The sequence below is a fragment of the Cynocephalus volans genome, chromosome 2 (assembly GCF_027409185.1).
Source record: "Cynocephalus volans isolate mCynVol1 chromosome 2, mCynVol1.pri, whole genome shotgun sequence".
NCBI lineage: Eukaryota > Metazoa > Chordata > Mammalia > Dermoptera > Cynocephalidae > Cynocephalus > Cynocephalus volans.
This window is the reverse complement of record NC_084461.1, coordinates 176,632,905-176,652,974: the sequence shown is the minus strand read 5'-3', so window position 1 is coordinate 176,652,974 and position 20,070 is coordinate 176,632,905. Positions and strand designations below refer to the sequence as shown.

Below are 20,070 nucleotides of genomic sequence, written 5' to 3'. Positions count from 1 at the left end.
TGTCTCGGCGCTGTGGCCATGGGGCATGCTGGGAGTTGTAGTAGGGGAGGAAATCCCTTCGTCTCACCCGCGGGGGCCGCGGTAGCTTCTGGGAAGTGTAGTTGTCGAAGCCACGGTCTTTGTTTCGGCGCTGCGGACAGAATGGGCGTGGCCGTGGGACATGCTGGGAATTGTAGTAGGGGAGTAAATCTCTTCCTTTCACCTGCCGGGGCCGGGGTATATTCTGGGAAGTGTAGTCTGAGGCCGACGGGTTTCGTCTCGGCTCTGTGGCCATGGGGCACACTGGGGGTTGTAGTAGCGGAGGAAATCTCTTCCTCTGGGACCGCGATAGTTTCTGGGAAGTGTAGTTGTCTGATGCCGGCGGCCTGGTCGAGGGGGAGGGGGTTCGGTCCCTAACGCGCCGGAAGGCGCAGTACCCGCTACGCCCCCGGCGGGGTCCTCGGGGGCGGAGCCGAGAGTCTGGCCTGCATCGGGCCTGAGGCATGTGAAGGGGCCCGCCCTGCAGGTGTCGCGAGCCCCGCCGGGTGGCTCGGGCGGTGACGCTGTCCGGAGCAGGGGGACGCTTCGTCAACAGGGCCAAAAGCACAGAGGAAACGCGCCGTCCTGTGACGACTGTTAAGTGAGGAGGTGCTGGGGGCGCAGATCCGGTTCACGGTCCCCGGAGGCCTCCCTGCGAGCGGGGTCCACGCTCCGACTCACGGGCGCCCGGGCACTCTGGGCTCCATGAATGTGTGGCGGGCGGGGGCGACGGGAATGCCAGCTGGGGGCCCGGTGACTCGGGCACGACCCAGCTGGCCTGTTCACTCACAGCTCCTTTATCTCTCTGCCAGTTCTGCCACTTTCCACTTTCCTGGTCTCCTCTTGAGCCATGTCTCAGGTAAGCTGATGTTTCCTCTTTTCATCCTGAAGTGCAGCCGTGTTTTTCAGGACTTGGGGACCCAGGCTCTTTCTCTTGAAACTACCTGTGCGGCAGAACCCAGGACCCTGCCCCCTATTCCTCCTCTTCAGCTGCTTGTATTTAAACAGAAGTAAAGAGTTGACAGGAAGCTATCCAGACGCGGGCGGGGTTTCTGTCTGGCGGGCGGGGTTTCTGTCTGGCAGGCACGTTTTCGAGTGAGAGGGTATGGTGACAGCTGTTAACACTGTTTCCTTTTTAATCCCAATATTAGGATGGGGAGTGCTTTACTTTACGTTACTTGCTCCAGCTATTCTTCATTCATCTATTCAACATATTTTTACTGAGGATCTACTCTCACCATCTATATGGGTAGTTCTCAGTGTGATCCCTGGACCAGCGGTATCAGCATCACCTGAAAACTTAACAGAAATGAATATTTTTGAGCCCCACCTCAAACCTTCTGAATCAGAAACTCTGGAGCTGTGGCCCAGGACTCTGTGTTTTAACAGACCCTCCAAGTGATTCTTTTTTTTTAAAAGATGACCGGTAAGGGGATCTTAACCCTTGGCTTGGTGTTGTCAGCACCACGCTCAGCCAGTGAGCTAACCGGCCATCCCTATATGGGATCCGAACCCGTGGCTTTGGTGTTACCAGCACCGCACTCTCCCGAGTGAGCCACGGGCAGGCCTTCCTCCAAGTGATTCTAATGCATAACCCATCCCATGTCTTGGGGCTGCAGCAGTGAGCAAAACAAAATTTCTGAACTCACAGAACTCATTTTTTAGGCATGATATTAAGTTTTTTCATTTTTTTTTTTTTTTTTTTTTTTCTGTTTTAGCAAGAAGCACTGGTTATTTTTATTTTGGCTGGGGCTAAATGTGTGGGTAATTGTGTTTCACAGTGGAAGGGATAACAGGGTCAGCTATTCCAAATTAGTCCTTCTGTTTTCAGTTCCACTTATGTGTCCTCCCTTTTGTCACACTTGTCTCTAAATCCAGAGGCTCTCCAAGTTTTGCTGGGGAATCCAATTTCCACCTCTGCAGACCTTTACTCTAGAAAACAGCTTCCTTTACGAGTCAACGATTTTTTTTAAAAAATCACTTTTTCTTTTTTAACTTTAAAACTGTATAACAAAACTCTGCCATATATCTGGGTCTGCTACTAGTTTGGGACCTTTTAAATTCTCATTCATGCCTTATTATGTGGATCACTGAAGTGGTGCAGAAGTAGGCTGCAAAGCAGGGGCTTATTATTCCCGGTAATCCTGAGGGAAAGAGCTTTAGGTTCTGTCTTGGTAGGTATTACATTCCCTTCCTGGGAGGTCCATGTACTTTATTGCTTATATCTTCCTTGTTCTTTGACACTGCTAAAATTGTCACTGAGTTTCACAGCTATTTCTTTGGATTGGGGACCACTGTGACAAACCTGAGCAAATGCCCTATCTGAAGGGTGCTGCTTCTTACCTGCTATAGTCAGTTATAACTATAAAGAAATCCTAGCCGAATCATATTAAAATAGATTGGTATTAAGGAAAACATACGTTGCTTATTTAGCAAAAAGGAATTGTCTTCATTATTCATGAAGTGTTGAAAGACCTTAAGAATTTTTACAACCAAAGCAAGAAATCCATGTTGTTCATGTGTATAATCCCTTATCTTGAACAAAATTGTAAATTATCTCAGGACTTAGTTCTTTCTCCTTTTCTCCAGTTGTACAAAACAAAAGAGCTAGGTTCTTATATAAGTATTCAGAATTCTGAAATCTTCCAGTGTCACTACTTATTTTTTAAATTTTTTAATTTTATCAATATACAATGTAGTTGATTTTTGTGTCCCTTTACCGATTTCTCCCTCCCCACTCTCTCTCCCCCTCCCACCCACCAACATCATATCTGTTCACTTGTCTTAACAAGTTCAAGGAATTGTGATTGTTGTGTTGTCACTATTTATACACGTGGTCTACCCTCCACAGTGAGACTCATTTCACTCCTTGATAAGCACCTTTGGGGGCAGGGGTGCTGGTTGTGGAGATATCTGTATGTCATTTCAGGGGTCAGTGACATTCAGAGATGTGGCCATAGACTTCTCCCAGGAGGAGTGGAAATGGCTTCAGCCGGCTCAAAGAGATTTGTACAGATGTGTAATGTTGGAGAATTATGGCCATCTGGTCTCACTGGGTAGGTATTCTTCCTCATCTCCCTCAAGTTAGAATTTGATCTTTAGGATGGCTGTTGTCAATCTTTTTTTTTTTTTTTAAAGTTAGTTTTTAAGATGGGAATTGTAACTTCACCTAATCTTTAGACATTTTTCATACTTATATCTCACACTTTTTTAAAACCTACGTAATAGGTTTAAAATAGTAGTAAATATTTTTAATATTTAAAATAGTAGTAAATAGGTTTAAAATAGGCCACAAAATAGTAGTAAACTATATACTAAGTGGTATAGCTCACTGTGGAGTGTGGTCTTTATTCTCCCAAATAGCCAGAGTTGGTAAAGTTTACTAAAAGCTTCCTTTTTGGTAGCGTGACGTTTCTTTTAATGGCCTCTCTTTTCCTAGGATTCAAGGACTGATTTTGAATTTATTTCATTTTCTACAATCAGGTCTTTCCATTTCTAAGCCAGATGTGGTTTCTTTATTGGAGCAAGGGAAAGAGCCTTGGCTGGGGAAAGGAGATGAGAGATCAGATCTGTTTTCAGGTAAGTGAGTTAGAAGCTGGTAGGGAACATTTTAAAAATAACAACCCAACTAGTCAATGAGAAAGCAATACTTTTTTATATGTTGGTTGGAAATTTTTCCCTTAAAGATACCACAGATGTGGAGATTATGAAGTCTTGCCCACAGCTCCATAGGGGACCACTTCATACCCAATTCTCATCTTATACTTTCCCCGCTTCCTCACAGATAGATGTGTTCCTTCTTTCCATTGTTAGCTTTGTCTGCTCTCTGAATTTCTCTTTTTGGTTTCTCATCCCTTTTTTCCTGCAAATTGTCATATATTTTTATTGCCTAACAACAACTATATATATATAGTTATATATATATATAGTTAAATATACAGTGGTCTGTTCCATGTAACCATCCTGGAATGATTAATTTATTACTCTGATTAATTGATGATGTATTCATTCATATATTCTCACAATATTTACTGATATTTTAATCTTGTCAAGACTTTCTATTAAGTGCTACTTAGGTAATAACTATCAAGGAATTTATGGCTTACTGAAATGTGTCTGTAAATAACTTGCATTAGAGATCCTCAAATTAGCAGTTAAGCAGTGAGAGAAAAGGAATTTCCAGTTGGTGTTTTAGACCTGGATAATTTGGACAGGGACAGTAATAGAAACATAAAAGACAGAAAAAATTCAGTTTGGGAGAAAAGGTGTATCACAGGAGCCCCAAATCTGAAAGGGCATTTGCGTAGTGTTCCCCTATTCCAAAGAACTCACCCTGGCCAACAGGTAGAGACATTGATTTATTAGACTTACAGGAAGTGCTGATGGTGGCTGGTCAGCTAGAAATCTGCACTGCCATGGGGTACATACCACAGTTATATAGTGAACATATCAAAGAAGAGGTGTAAATCATTTGCATGCTTCTGTGTAAACCCTCACCTGACTCAGAGTTCTCAGATCTGGCTGAGTAGATAAATTAACCCCTCCTGGCACCAGGGTAGTTAACTTCAGTGTTCTAACTCTATTTACATGCTAATTCATTTACTCAGTGCTCCTGCTTCCTACTGTCTTCCATTTGTCATAAAGGAGATGTGCCTTTCCTTGGGTAAAATACCTTGGCCAGGGGTAGTTTCCCAAGGTAAGGGGGATCTCTGGTATGCACGGGGATGGGGGATAGGTCTATGTCCCACATTTACCTTACATAAGGTGATAAATTAGTTTGAGATATGCTTGGTGTGAGTAGAGAATAGTATTTCCAAGTGAAGATGTGCAACAAGCTATTGGAATATACAGGGGTCTTCAAAAAGTTCATGAAGGATTTGTATTATCTTTTAATTTCATTTTTCCATGAACTTTTTGAAGTACCTTTGTATCTTAGAAAAAAATTCAGGTTAGAGATGTAGATGCAGGAATCTTATATTAAGCAGAAATTGAAGCCATAATATTGAATGAGAATTGCTCTGAAAGCTTTCTTCACCTTTAGTTGACAATGGAATTACTGGTGAAACTCTTAAAAATAACTATGGCTATGCCCCCACTTGAAGATGGAGGATCTATGGAGCCTAAATATGTGTATTTATGAAAAGATCTGTAAGTTCTATAATTGATCCTGAAGGAAATGTCTAACGGAGGTACACTGACCTTTTTTCCCATTGAAAGAAAAGGAGGAATATCTACATTTAGAAAGCAGCAGCTTAGGAGGACTAATGAGGGAACAGGAATAGGTACCATGAAAACTGAGCTCTAGCTTTAAGGAGAGTGGTGGTAGTCTCACTTGCTACAGATACCTTTGGGAGGATGTAAAGAAGGATTTGGAAAGAAGGTACTGATGAGGGCTGAAGTCATGAGTCAAGTGCAGGGAGACTTCATTTGAGTTAACAGAGCACTGCCAGATCCCTGAGAGCTTTCTGTGTGCTCATTACAGTCCCCCAGCAAAGGTCATCTCCCTACTTTTATGGTAATAACTTCCTTGGTTTTCTTTATAGTTTCATCAGCTGTTTGCATCTGTTTTCTACAGTTTAGGTTTGTATGTTTGTGAATGTTATATAGAAGAATTCATAATATATTATGTTGTGATTTGCTTCTCTTTCAAAAATATTTTTTTGAAGATTTATGCATTTTGTTTACTGCTCTAGTAGCGTGTTTCATTGTATGAGTAAGTATACCACAATTCATCCATTCTACTTCTGAGGGCTTCTTGGGTTGTATATTAGTCCATTTCTGTTGTTTATAACAAAGTCCCTGAAACTGGGTAATTTATAAGGAAATGAAATTTACTTTTTTCAGTTTTAGAGGCTGGGAAGTCCAAGGTCCACAGAACATATCTGGTGATGACCGCCTTCTGGATGGGAACTCTGCAGGGCCCAATGGCAACACAGGGTATCACATGGCAAGAATGGCAAAAGCAAGATAGCTAACCTCACTTGCTTTCCTTGGAATAATGCACTGTCATGGGTGTGGACTGGTGGCTTTATAAGGAGCATATGAGAGAGCTCTTGTGAGATTCTTGCCATGTGATACCCTGTGTCACCACAGGACCCTGTAGAGAGTTTCACCCAGAAGAAGGCCCTCACCAGATGCGCCCTCTGGACTGTCGACTCTCCTGCCTCCAAAACTGTAAGTTTAATTTCTTCAGGAATTACCCAGTTTCAGGTATTCTATTATAAACAACAGTAACAGACTAACACAGATTGTTTGCAATGTAAAGATACTGCAAGCAGTTTTGATGTTGTACCTGTACCCTGGCACAAGTTTCTCTGTGATATATATCTAGGACTGGAATTGCTGGATTAGAGGATAATGCCAAAATGTTTTTCAAAGTGCTTTTACTGACTCATTCCCACAAACACACTAAGTGGGTTCCTGTTAGTTATCACAGTTTTCCCTATCAGAAGATGCACAATGGTAGGTCATGGTTTGTTGAGCACCTTTTCATATGAATATTGACATTCAAACCCTTGACCTTAATTCAAACCCTTTAATTAAATACAGATTTAATTTTACTGTATTTGCCTCACCTTTGCCCCCCTTTTTTACAGAACTGTTTAAACAGGGCTACCATTTAAGAGTTGTTGTCTTAACCTAGTGTAGACCTAATCAATACCTGAACTATGGAGGTGTCCAGTGGGTAGAGTGAAGTAGACAGACAGATAAAAAATTAAGGAGTAGATTCAGAAGGACTTGGTGATTGACTAGATGGTAGTCATGAAGAAGACTGAGGAATAATGGTTGCCATCACTTTTTGTTGGTATTATTTCCTAAGAAAAGAAGGAAGAACAAGTTTGGAAGGGAGGGGACAATTATATCCATTTGAGACTTGTTGAGTTTTGAGTCTCTGTGGACACTTGAGTGTGTAAATCCAGTAGGCAATTGAGTATCATATTCTGGAGCTTAAGAAAGGTATCAGTGCTTTTCAAATTTTAGTCTGCAAAAGAGTCATCTGGAGAAGCTTCAAATACATATCACTAGGCCCTACCTCAGAAATTCTAAGTTATTAGGTTTGGGATGGAGCCCAAGAATTTGCTACCAAGATGATAACTGAGCTAAAGTAGACATTTTTGAGTTATCTGCACAACTTCTTAAAAGTTTGAATTTTCCTTGTAAAATCCCTGTATTCCTATTGTCGAGCACCTCTCCCCAATTTCTTTTCTAACAAGTTATATTGCTTCTCTATAGGAATGCTAGTAAATTTGTATATTTATAATCTCTTAATCTTTATTATGAAAATAAAAATAACTAATCCTTTCTAGATTGATTTTTTTCCCATGCAAATACTGTAATGATTTTTCTTTAATTAATAAACTTTATTTTTTAGAAATGAAGCTTTAGGTTCACAGCAAAATTGAGTGGAAAGTACAGAGCATTTCCATGTACCCATCCCCACACGTGCACAACTGCCCTCACTATTGATGTCTTGCACTACAGTGGTATATTTGTTATAGTTGAACCTACACTGACACAGTATCACCCAAAACACATAGTTTACTCTTAGGGTAATAGATCCATAGGGTTCACTCTTGGTGTCATACATATTATGGGTTAAGATAAATGTGCAATGACATATATCCACCACTGCAGTATCACACAGAATAGTTTGTACTGTCTTAAAATCCTCTGTGTTCTGTCTGTTCATCCCCCTGCCCCAAGCCCTGGCAACCACTGATCTTTCTATTGTTGCCATAGTTTTGCCTTTTCCAGAATGTCAGAATTGGAATCATATAGTATGTAACCTTAGTAATATGCATTTAAGTTTCCTCCATGTCTTTTCATGGCTTGATAGCTCCTTTTTTTTGGTGGCTGGCTGGTTTGGTGATCTGAACCCATAACCTTGGTATTACAAGGCTGTGCTCTAACCTACTGAGCTAACCAGTCAGCCAATAGTTCATTTCTTTTTAGCTCTGAATAATATTCCGTTTACTAGATGTACCACAGTTTATTTATCCATTTACCTACTGAAGGACATCTTGGTTACTTCCAAAGTTTAGATAATTATGAATAAAACTACTGTAAACATCTGTGCAGGTTTTTATATGGATGTAAGTTTTCATTTCATTAGGGTAAATACCAAGGAGTGTGATTGCTGGATCATATGCTAAGTATATGTTTAGTTTTGTAAGAAATTGCCAAACTGGTGGCAGACTGGTACAGGGATTGAACCCTAGACCTTGATGTAATCAGCACCATGTTCTAACCAACTGAATTAACTGGCCAGCCCCTTGATGACAGTTCTTTATGAGATGTGTCTTTTGCAAATATTTTCTACCAGTCTGTGGCTTGTCTTCTCATTCTCTTTTGCAGATCAGAAGTTTCTAATTTTAAGGAAGACCAGTGTATCAATTATTTCTTTCATGGATTGTGTCTTTTGTATTGTACCTAAAAAGTCATCACCACACTCAAAGTCGTCTAGGTGTTCTATGTTATCTTCCAGGAGTTTTATGGTTTAGTATTTTTCATTTAGGTCGATGACCCATTTTGAATTACTTTTTGTGAAGGATATAAGGTCTCACTTTTTTTCATGTGGATGTCCAGCATCACTTGTGGAAAGACTGTCATTGCTCCACTGTGTTGCCTTTGTTCCTTTGTCAAAGATCAGTTGACTGTATTTATGTTGGTTATTTCTGGGCTCTTTATTGTAATCCATTGATCTATTTTTCTATTGTTTCATTTCACCAATATCACACTGGCTTGGTTACTGTAGCTTACTTACTGTCTTGAAGTCAGGTAGTATTAGTCCTCTTTGTTCATTTCCTTGAATATTATGTTGGCTGTTCTGGGTGTTTTGACTCTCCATATAAACTTTGGAATCAATTTGGCAGTATCAATAAAAAAAACTTGCTGGGATTCTGATGGGGATTGTGCTGAATCTATGGATCAATTTGGGAAGAACTGACATCTTGACAATGTTGAGTCTTTCTGCCCATGAACATGGAATATCTATTTATTTAGTCCTTTGATATCTTTCATCAGCCTTTTGTAGTTTTCTTCATATAGATCTTGTACATATTTGTTAGACATATGAGGGACATTGTTGATGGAAAGGTTCATATTATCTTTTAATTAAATTTTTCCATGAACTTTTTGAAGTACTCTCATATACCTAAGTATTTCATCTTTTTGGGTGCTGATATAAGTGGTTGTGTTTTTAATTTCAAATCCCACTTGCCCATTGCTGGTATATACAAAAGTGATTGACTTCTGTATATTAATCTAGTATCTTGCAACTGGTATAACTGCTTATTAATTCCAGGAGTTTTTTAGTTGATTGTTTTGGATTCTCTGAGTACAAGATCATGTCATCTGTGAACAGACAGTTTTATTTCCTCCTTCCTAATCTTTACATCTTTTATTTCCCTTTCTTGTCTTATTGCATTAGGTAGGACTTCCAGTCTGATGTTGAAAAGCAGTGGTGAGGGGGACATCCTTGCCTTGTTCCTAATTTAACAGGAAAACTTTGAGTTTCTCACTATTAAATATGATGTTAGCTGTAGAGTTTTGTAGATTTCTTTATCAAGTTAATGGAGTTCGCTTTTATTCCTGTTTTGCTGAGAGTTTTTATCATGAATGCTTTTTCTGCATCTACTGATATTATTCTTTAGCCTTTTGTAGTAATGGATAACATTAATCAATTTTCAAATGCTGAACCAGCCCTGCATATCTGGGATATATTCCACGTGGTCATTGAGTATAATTCTTTTTATACATTGTTGGGTTTGATTTGCTAATATCTGGTTGGGAATTTTTACATTTATGTTCATGAGAGATACGGGTCTGTAGTTTTTTTCTTTAAATGTCTTTGGTTTTGGTATTACAGTGATGCTGGCCTCAGAATGAGTTAGGAAGTAGTCCTTCTGCTTTTGTCTTCTGAAAAAGATTATAGAGAATTAGTATAATTTATTCCTTAAATGTTTGGTAGAATATACACCAGTGAACCCATTGGGACCTGGTGCTTTCTGTTTTGGAAAGTTATTAGTTATTGATTTGATTTTTTTAAATAGGTACAGGCCTATCTGGATTGTCTATTTCTTCTTGTATGCATTTTGGCAGTTTGTGTCTTTCATGGAATTGGCCCATAGGTTATAAAATTTGTGGACATAGAGTTGTCCATAGTGTTCCTTTTTCATCCTTTTTATGTCTATGGGATCTGCACTGACATCCTCTCTTTCACTGCTGGTATTAGTAATTTGTAACATCTCTTTTTCTTAGTTAGCTTGGCTAGATTTGGTTTTCTCTGTTGATACCATTTTTAATTTCATTGTTTTCTGCTAATTTGCCCTTTTTCTACTTTCCTAAGATAGAAGCTAGATGATTTGAAATCTTTTTTTCTTCTAATATGTTCATTCAATGCTATATATATCCCTCTAAGCACTGCTTTTGCTGCACCCCAGAAGTTTTGATAAATTTTATTTTCATTTTCATTTAGTTCAAAATACTTTTAAATTTCTCTTGAGATTTTTTCTTTGAGTTATGTATTATTTATAAGTATGCTGTTGAATATCCAAGTATTTTGGGATTTTCCAATTTCTGTTATTGATTTCTACTTTAATTCTATTGTGCCCTGAGAGCCACACACACTGTATTGATTTCTGTTCTTTTGAATTTGTTAAGGTGTATTTTATGGTATGTCCCAGAATGTGGTCTGTCTTGATGAATGTTCCATGTGAGCCTGAGAAGAATGTGTAATCTATTGTTGGATGAAGTAGGTCATAGATATTGATTATATACAGTTGACTGATGGTGCTGTTGAGTTTAACTATGACCTTATTGATTTTCTGTCTGCTGGATCTGTCCATTTCTGATAGAGGGGTGTTGCAGTCTCCAACTATAATAGTGAATTAATGTATTTCTCCTTTCAGTTCTACCAGTTTTTGCCTTACATATTTTGAGGCTCTGTTATTAGGTGCATGTGCACTAAGGATTGTTATGTGCTCTTGGAGTATTGACTCCTTTGTGATTATGCAATGCCCTTCTCTATCCATTCATTTACTTTTAATCTATATGTATCTTCATATTTAAAGTGGGTTTCCCATAGACATCATATAGTTGGGTCTTATTTTTTGATCCACTCTGACAGTGTCTTTTAAAATTGGTGTAGACTGTTGACGTTTAAAGTGATTACTGATGTACACTTGGATTAATATCCACCATATTTGTTACTACATATTACTAATTATGTTACATATTTGTTACACCGTATTTGTTTTCCACTCATTGCCCTTGTCCTTTGATCCTATTTTGGTCTTCCTCTCTTTCATTATTTTAATTGAACATTTTATATGATTTCATTTTCTCTTCTTTCTTAGCATATTGATTATACTTTTTTTAGTGGTTGCCTTAGAGTTTGCAACATATATTTTACAATAATCCAAGTTCACTTTCAAATAGTACTATACCATTTCATGTGTAGTGTAAGAATGTTATAAAAAATATTTCTAATTTTTCCCTCCAGTTCCTTGTATCATTGTTGTCATTCATTTCACTTACATATAAATTATAATCATCAAATAACTTATTTTAAACAAACTGTTATTAGGTGAATTAAGAATAAGAAAAGTAAGGTTTTTTTTGTTTGTTTTCTTTTTAAAACTTCCACTTATTCCTTATCTAATGGTCTTCTTTTCTTTATGTAGATCCAAGGTTCTGACCTACATCATTTTCCATCTCTCTGAAGATATTTTCCATCTCTCTGAAGAACTTCTTTCAACATTTCTTGCAAGGCCACTCTCCTTGCTTTCATGATTTCTGAGAAGTCCAATGTACAGTAGTTCCTTCCCCCTTATCCATAGGGGATATGTTCCAAGACACCTAGTGGATACCTGAAATGGTGTATAGTATTGAAACTTATCGCTGTCAGCCAGAACACATTTCTGTTCATGTCTTCCACCCATAAATTTAATGCCTTTTGCATCTTAACTAAGCACTTATTACATACTATGCTGTAATGTTTGCAGTTTGAGGTGCAACAGCAAAACCAGCACAAATTTTTTCTGTCTTTACAATTTCATGGATAGGAGATTCATTCTTACTGCAGATCTTAGCAATCTCAGCATATGATTTTTTTTCTTTCCTTATTAAGAACTTTCACCTTTTCAATTATCAGAAGCACTTTATGCCTTCTCTTTCGCATATCCAAATCACTACTAAGGGTTACTTGAACATAAACACTGGAGTACCATGACAGTTGATCTGATAACTGAGGTGGCCACTGTATTAGTCCATTTCTGTTATAACAAAATACACAGAACTGGGTAATTTATAAGAAAATGAAATTTATTGCTTACAGTTTCCGAGGCTAGGAAGTCCAAAGTCCAGGGAACACATCTGGTTAAGGCTTTCTTTGGTGGTGACTTCTGCGACAGCAGGGTATCACACTGTTAAAATGGTATAGGAGAGTGAAAAAAACTCTTTTGTGTGTTTTCCTCTTAAAGCTCTCAGAACCACTCTCATGACCACCATTTTTAATCCATTCACCACAGCATGGTCCTACAATTGAATCACCTCTCCAAGGCCCTGCCTTTCAATTGCCATATTAAGATTTCCCAGCCTCTTAACACTATCACAGTGGGGGTCAAGTTTTGGGGGCACATTCAATCCAAGGCAGCCACTATATGACTAATAGGTCTGTAGTGTATCCAGCATGGATATGCTGGATAAAGGGATGATTCACATTCCAGGTGGCACAGAGCAGAACAGCATGAGATTTCATCACCCTACTCAGAGTAGCACACAATTTAAAACTCAGGAATTGTTTATTTCTGGAATTTTCCACTCATTATTTTTGTACTGTCGTTGACTGTGGGTAGTGGAATTCATGGAAAGTGAAACCACAGATAAAGGGAGACTACTGTAATTCTTAGTTTTGCTCCTCTGTATATAGGTAAGGTGTTTTTTTCCCTTAGGTTTCTCCTTTATCTTTGATTTTCTGAAGTTTGAATATGATATGACTAGTTTAGTTTTTTAGGAATTTATCCTGCTTGATGTTCTCTGAGCTTCCTGATCTGTGGTTTGGTGTGTGACATTAATTTGGGGGAAATTCTCAGTTATTATTGCTTCAAATATCTCTTGTGTTCCTTCCTTTTTCTTTTGCTGGTATTTACACGTGTTACACATTTTGTAGTTGTGCCACAGTTCTATTTTTTTCAATTTTCTTTCTCTGCTTTTCAGTTTTGGAGGTTTCTATTGAGATACCCTCCAGCTCAGAGATTCTTTCCTAAGCTGTGTACAGACTAAAGCCTTTGATGAGCCTATCAAAAGCATTCTTTGCTACAGTATTTTTTATTTCTAGCATTTCTTTTTGATTGTTAGAATTTTCATTCCTCTGTTTATATTATCCATCTCTTCTTGCATGTTGTCTACTGTTTACAATAAAGCTCTTTCCTGGACTGATCATTCCAACATTCCTGCCATATCTATAGCAATTCTGACCCTGATGGTTGATCAGTCTCTTCAAACTGTCTTTTGCCATTTAGTATACTTCATAATTTTTTGTTGAAAAGTGGACATTATGTACTAGGTAAAAGGAATTGCAGTAAATAGGCCTTTAGTAATATATTGGTTAAGTGTTAGAAGAGGAAAAGCATTTTATAATCCTAAATTAGGTGTTAGTCTTTTGGTAAGTTTGTGCCCCTGGACTGTGAACTTTACAAGTTCTCAGGTTTTTTCCACCTTAGTTGAGACAGGCTGGCTAGAGTGGGCTGGAGTTGGATATTTCCCTTTCCCCACATGGAAGGCTAGAGCTGGATGGGGTGGGGGTATTTCCCTTCCCCCAGGTAGGTTAGGCTCTGGTAAAACAGTTCCTCCTGAGGGCAGGTCTTGTTAAGAAGAATAGAATGCTCTGGTATATTTCAAAATGGTTATTTTCCCTTCCGTCTGCCAGAAGCAAAGGGATTTTTTTCCAGTATTCACTATGAGGACCTGGTAGAGCTCCTAGATGTAAAACTCACAAAAGCCTAGGGGACCCCTTGTGGCTGGAGTTTTGAAACACAGACTTGTCCTCACTGAGCTTCCAGCTATTTGTCAATTGCAGTTCAGGTTTTCCTACCCCAGCATTGCTTCCTGTGGAGATTTCTGCCCTGATGAGTTATGATTCTGTGTACCTTTTCATCTCTCCAATTCTGGGGGTGGTGATTTGCTCTGTGACCTTACTTCTCTAAAGGAATCTAAGAAGAGTTGTTTTTCAATTCAGCCTTTCTCTTGCTGTTAGGATAGAGTAGTGACTTCTAAGGTTCTTTCAGGTCAGACTGGAAACTGGAAGTCTCCCTGTAATGATTTTTTATCTTTTTTAGTTTTAATTTTTTTATTTTTAAATTTTTATTGAATCATAATTGATTATATATATTTTTGGAGTTCAATGTTGAGATATGTTGATCAAATCAATATTACTAGCATATATTTTGTTACAAATCGTACTTATTCTTTATGTCCCTTGTCCAGTCTCTCTCCATCCCCCTCTCCCTCCCCCCTCTAATTACCCTAGATTTTTTCTCTCCCTTGAAACAGTAATGGTTACTCTGTTGATTTGTTGCCTAGATCTGTCCAATGCTGAGAGGTGTGTTCAGGTCCCCCAATATTATCATAGAGCAGATGCTTCTTCTGTCACTGTGGAATGGAATTTGTGGAGAAAGACATCCTCTTCTTTTCTTTGGTCTCTGCTGGTGACTCTCCTTGTGTCAATGCACTCCAGTGCCTGGTGGACCATCTGTATGGTGATTGTGGAATCTAGCCACTTTCGTGGCAGCTGTGGTTATTGTGGTGGCTGTGTTGGGCCACCCACATAGAGGTGATGTTTTTGTCATGCTCCTTGGTGCTGGTGATGTGCCTGGTTGTGGGAGGGGGTTCCAATCCCCAGATTCATGCCTCAGGACCCTAGGCAGGCCCCAAGGTGCTGGCAGTGTGCCTGGGCAGGAACAAGTTTTTTGTCCTTTGCTTACTTCTAAAGTGGAGGAACTTCCTGTTGGGACCAGTACTTGAGCTCTGTGGTTGAGATAAATTGCTTCTTTGCTGCTGCTTCCCTAGGGAAGGCTTTTTATGCAGCTCAGGTTATAATGGTTGAATTCATAGGTACTTCTGGCTCTCCAGAGACCTGGTACACCTGGATTGTGTAGAAACTCTGATCTGGGACTGAATCTTTTCATCAAACTCCACCCCATGCAATTCTATATTCCTGACCAGTCTCCTCTGAGTGGTCCTGTGCTGATTGGGGGTGGGGGCAGATCAGCTGTCCTTGCTGTGCCCCAGTGTTCCCCCAGTTGGCCTGTTTCCCCCACCACCATGTTGCAAACATTTCCCTTGGGATGGGCCTTGTGCCAGTCCCTTGTGACTTACCAGCCTCTGAGTGATTCCTTTTTTTCAGTTGTTGTGGCTCCTTGGTCCTACGTGGGTCCACGGGAACCCTGTTGGTGGTACTGCTGGCCTAGGGGCCACCAAAACCCTCTTCTCCCCTTCCACCTTCAAGCAACTCCATCCGAAGGGCAAAGCTGTGGTTTTTGCTGGCTCCTGCTCTGAGCGCACAGCAGCTCCAGGCTTAAGGCAGCCACAGCATGAAATGGTCAGAGCATATTTTTCTTTCTCTCATCGTGCCTTTTTCTGCCTTCGTGCACTCCGTTGGTCTCTCCTCCTCTTCCTCTGAGTTCTGTTGGCCCCAGCTTGGCTGTTGTTGCTTTTTTGTATTTGTAAATTGGTTGATTTGTGAGAGAGAGTTACGCTTGGGACCATTTATTCCGCCATCTTGACCAGAACCCTCCAATGATTTTTAAAAATCTTCCTTTCCATAGTTTCCTTTCTTCCTATACTCATACTATGTTAAGTACTTCCTAAATGATCTCAAATAACACTAGTGATAGAGGATATTTGTTTTTTTCTTAAGAAAAGGATAATTACATCTAGCAATTTTGCTTTATTGCTGGTGTATCAAAGGAATCCTTTATTATATTAAGAATGAATGCTTTTTTCTTTCTAGGCTTTTCATAAGTACTAAGTTTCATCAAATCCATTTGGTATCTACCAAAAAGAATATGTGCATAAAAGGTGATGGGGAGAGGTTAGGTGACTCTGAGGAAGGGAAGGGAACAAGGTATATATAATTAGCATTCTACTTTAATATCTTGAGCCTGGTTTCCTGGTTTTCTTGGTTGTTTTTTTCCTCTCACTCATCTGGGAAATTATATGGCAAATACTATACTAAATCTGTGCAGTTAACTCCAACAGTTTTTTCTAATATCATTAAATGTCCAGGTTCACTTGGTGTATTTCTGTTCCCAGCTGTTTTCCCTGATGAAGCATTTCTAGGTGAAGCCTTTCTTCATCTGTTGCAATGGATTTTTATATCTCATCTCTAATCTTTTATAGTGTTTACCCTAAATATAACAAACTTACTGTTGTGTCTTGTATTATTAACTAATGTTTTCTTCTGTGTTTTCTGTCTCCCTATTTATATTCTCAGCTTCTGAAGAGAATTACTCAGTTTATATCCCAGGGCTTTTACTCAGGTACTCCATAGATGTGCAATTGGTTTATAGAAGAGGGTGGAAAGGAATTTAAGATTTTTCCCTTTACTGAGATCATTATTTTAACAGCTATTTCACTGCCTCCCCTAGCCTAATCTTTCCTGTATGTTTGTGTGCCTACCATAAACATAGATCTTGATTCATTACTAAGATAGGTATTAAAGAAGTATGAGGTCTATGTACTTCTTTAATCGGTATTAAAGAAGTATGAGGTCTAATTACAGAGTGATTATAAGAGATCACATTCCCACCAAAACAAAGTGTCAAAGTGTGTTTTAGAGAAAAATGAATTTTTAAATGTTATTGGGAAATAATTTTAAACTTACAGAAAAGTTGCAAGAATAGTATAAAGAATACTCACATGTCCTTTACTCTCATTCACCTTTGCTAAAATTTTGCCCCATTTGTCTTATGATTTGGTATGTGATGTTTTCTTCTGAAACATTTGAGAATAAATTGTATATGTCATGGCTTTTTACCCCTACATACTTAAATGTATATTTCCTAAGAATAAGGATTAAAAACAAACAAAAAAACCGACTTCATATTACTATAGAATTCTGTTCCAAATAAAAAATGGTAAAGTCCCTTCCTAAATTTCAGCCTGGAGAAACTGAGGGCCTGTATGTCTGTCAAAGATATTTCATGGACAGACACTATTGTACCAAAGGTGAGCTTCATATCAGTTCAGAAGGTAGGTAGAGTGGGGATCACAGAGAATAATTTTCAGAGAAAGCTTCCTCCCCATTTAGAATAAGTTACTGTAAGATGTTCCAAAGGCACTAAGCAAATAATCTGATATCTTTGTGGGGCCTGAGGAACACTTGCAGTGTGTTTATTAGCAGCAGTATGAAATTGCCATTTTCAGATATTTCTGGCAGTATATACAGTTTAAATAGTGGTGAGGAAGACTAATAACCTACCCCTCACAATTACTTATCATCCTGATCTATTTTTCCCTCTCTTTCAGTTACTTATATTTAATCTTTCTCCTAATCCACCCACATCTCTATCTAATCTCTTCTGAATTTTTGTGCATACTGCTCAGGTTTCACAGACATATATGACAGCTAGAAAAGCCATGCAATTGAGAACATTTTTTTTCCTCAATTTAATTCTCTCATTAAAAAAGGGAGGAATGGTTTTTATTTAATATGTAAAAAAAAAAAAAAACATTTGCTTTGTTTTTGGTACTTTTCAGTTTCAGAGTCAGATGGTGAGATCAAAGAGTTTTCTCCAAAAAACGTCTTTTATGAAGATGACACATCCCAGTATTTGATAATGGAAAGAATCTTAAACCAAGGCCCTGCGTATTCCAGTTTTAAAGGAGGCTGGAAATGTGAGGATGATAATGAAATGCTCCAAGGAAATCAGGGACATATTAGGCAAGTGACAGTCTCTCATCAAGAAGCCCTGGCTCAACATATGAGTATAAAAACTGTTGAGAGGCCCTATGGATGCCATGAATGTGGAAAAACTTTCAGTCGGCGCTTTTCCCTTGTATTACATCAGAGAACTCATACTGGAGAGAAACCATATGTATGTAAGGAATGTGGCAAAACCTTTAGCCAGATCTCAAACCTTGTGAAACATCAGATGATACATACTGGAAAGAAACCCCATGAGTGTAAGGACTGTAATAAAACATTCAGTTACCTTTCATTTCTCATTGAACACCAGAGAACACATACTGGAGAGAAACCTTATGAATGTACTGAGTGTGGAAAGGCCTTTAGTCGTGCCTCAAACCTCACTCGACATCAGAGAATTCACATAGGAAAGAAACAGTATATATGTAGGAAATGTGGGAAAGCTTTTAGCAGTGGCTCAGAACTCATTCGCCATCAGATTACACATACTGGAGAGAAACCTTATGAATGCATTGAATGTGGGAAGGCATTTCGCCGTTCCTCACACCTTACTCGACATCAGAGCATCCATACAACCAAAACTCCCTATGAATGTAATGAATGTAGGAAAGCTTTCCGTTGCCACTCGTTCCTTATTAAGCATCAGAGAATTCATGCTGGGGAAAAGCTATATGAATGTGATGAATGTGGTAAAGTTTTCACTTGGCATGCATCCCTTATTCAACATATGAAAATTCATACTGGAGAGAAACCTTATGCATGTGCTGAATGTGACAAAGCCTTCAGTCGGAGCTTTTCACTCATTCTACATCAGATAACTCATACTGGGGAGAAACCTTATGTATGTAAGGTATGCAACAAATCCTTCAGCTGGAGCTCAAACCTTGCTAAACATCAGCGAACACACACTCTAGAGAACCCCTATGACTATGAAAATTCATTTAATTACCACTCATTCCTTACTGAACACCAGTGAGTTCATACTACAAAGAAAACATAAGAATGTATGGATTTTTTTTTTTTTTAAGTAATGCTTTACTTTCACTTTAGAGAACTCTTGGAAAGAAGCCTTATATGAATATGTTGAATGTGAAGAAATGTGGCCCATATCTTATTCAACATCCTGGAGAAAAATCCTAGGAATATGTGGGAAAGCTATTAATAGCTGCTCATTCCTTTTGCAAGACCAGAAGATGAAATCAATATTGAGAAGATTCTTCTTGGTAATATTGAGAAGACTCATTTGGATGGATTCTCTCTCTGCCTTTGTAAATTCCTATACCAGGAAAGAGTACACATCCAATAGATGTGGGAAAGCTTTTAGCTAAGATGTCAGCCCTCATTCTGTATCTTGTCAGCTCAACCAGGACAGAATGCAAGGGTAAGGAATGAGTTTTACAAAGGTGTGCTTTGTCTGAAAATGAGAAAATTCATACTTAAAACATAAGTGATATAAACAGTGATTTGATAATACCTTTATTTACCATGCAATTTAATTTTTTTTTTTTTTGGCAGCTGGCCAGTACAAGGATCCAAACCCTTGACATTGGTGTTATAATACCACAGTACCATGCAATATTTAGAAAACTTTTAAATACTGTCGTAGAAGAAAGCAACTGTATAAATGAGCATAGAATAACTTTCCACAATATTTCAAACATATATTAGAAAATTATGTTGGGTAAGAACTACCATTGAAATGTAGTAAAATCTTAGATTTGTGAGAAGTCATAGTGGATGAAATCAGTGTGGGAAAGGGTTTATTTCAGGGGGAATTTTTTTTGTTTAAGTGAATTCAGAAAAGAAAGTTGTGAATAAATCTTTTTGTTTATAAATTAATCTTTTACTTGCTGCTTTTTCCACAGAATGTGATTCTGAAAATGTAGCTACCACATGTATCGACATTATACAAACATAATTACAGAAATATTTTTAGATATCTTTTGGTTTTAACTTTGAGACAGAGTTTGGATTTAAGGTTACCCAGACTCAGAATTTATCCTTGAATCTTATTATAGACGTTTCTTAGTCTGAAACAAATGTAAAATAAGACACATCAAGGAAAATGTCAAGGAATTTTTCCTCTTCTATTTACAGTGAGAACAGTTCTTTTCTAAGCATAT

At 38.4% G+C, this 20,070-nt stretch overlaps 1 protein-coding gene and 1 non-coding gene across 6 annotated transcripts; one reads left to right on the top strand and one right to left on the bottom strand.

The window, feature by feature from the left end:
- The first annotated feature begins 374 nt into the window (after positions 1-374).
- ZNF140 (zinc finger protein 140) lies at positions 375-19,730 on the top strand. 5 transcript variants are annotated; one of them, XM_063085597.1, is made up of 5 exons: positions 375-619; positions 831-877; positions 2,948-3,074; positions 3,502-3,597; positions 17,779-19,730. In XM_063085597.1, the coding sequence occupies exons 2-5, from the start codon at positions 869-871 to the stop codon at positions 18,921-18,923; spliced, it is 1,377 nt and encodes a 458-aa protein (XP_062941667.1). In that variant the 5' UTR covers positions 375-619; positions 831-868; the 3' UTR covers positions 18,924-19,730. The 5 variants fall into 5 exon arrangements, 4 of the variants coding, with proteins under 4 accessions (XP_062941667.1, XP_062941666.1, XP_062941665.1 ...); XM_063085596.1 differs by having other exon boundaries at positions 375-627; XM_063085595.1 differs by having other exon boundaries at positions 375-877.
- LOC134371382 (small nucleolar RNA SNORA4) lies at positions 3,300-3,422 on the bottom strand. Its single transcript, XR_010022808.1, has one exon. It is a non-coding gene; the product is annotated as a small nucleolar RNA SNORA4 (small nucleolar RNA).
- Positions 19,731-20,070: the final 340 nt, after the last annotated feature.

What these genes read in the sequence shown, in the direction of transcription:
- ZNF140 (XM_063085594.1), top strand. Translation starts at nt 2,936, where the DNA reads ATGTCATTTCAGGGGTCAGTGACATTCAGAGATGTGGCCATAGACTTC. An exon ending in TGGCCATCTGGTCTCACTGG is followed by an intron (nt 3,075 to 3,501) that starts GTAGGTATTCTT and finishes TTCTACAATCAG; the next exon opens with GTCTTTCCATTTCTAAGCCA. An exon ending in GAGATCAGATCTGTTTTCAG is followed by an intron (nt 3,598 to 17,778) that starts GTAAGTGAGTTA and finishes GGTACTTTTCAG; the next exon opens with TTTCAGAGTCAGATGGTGAG.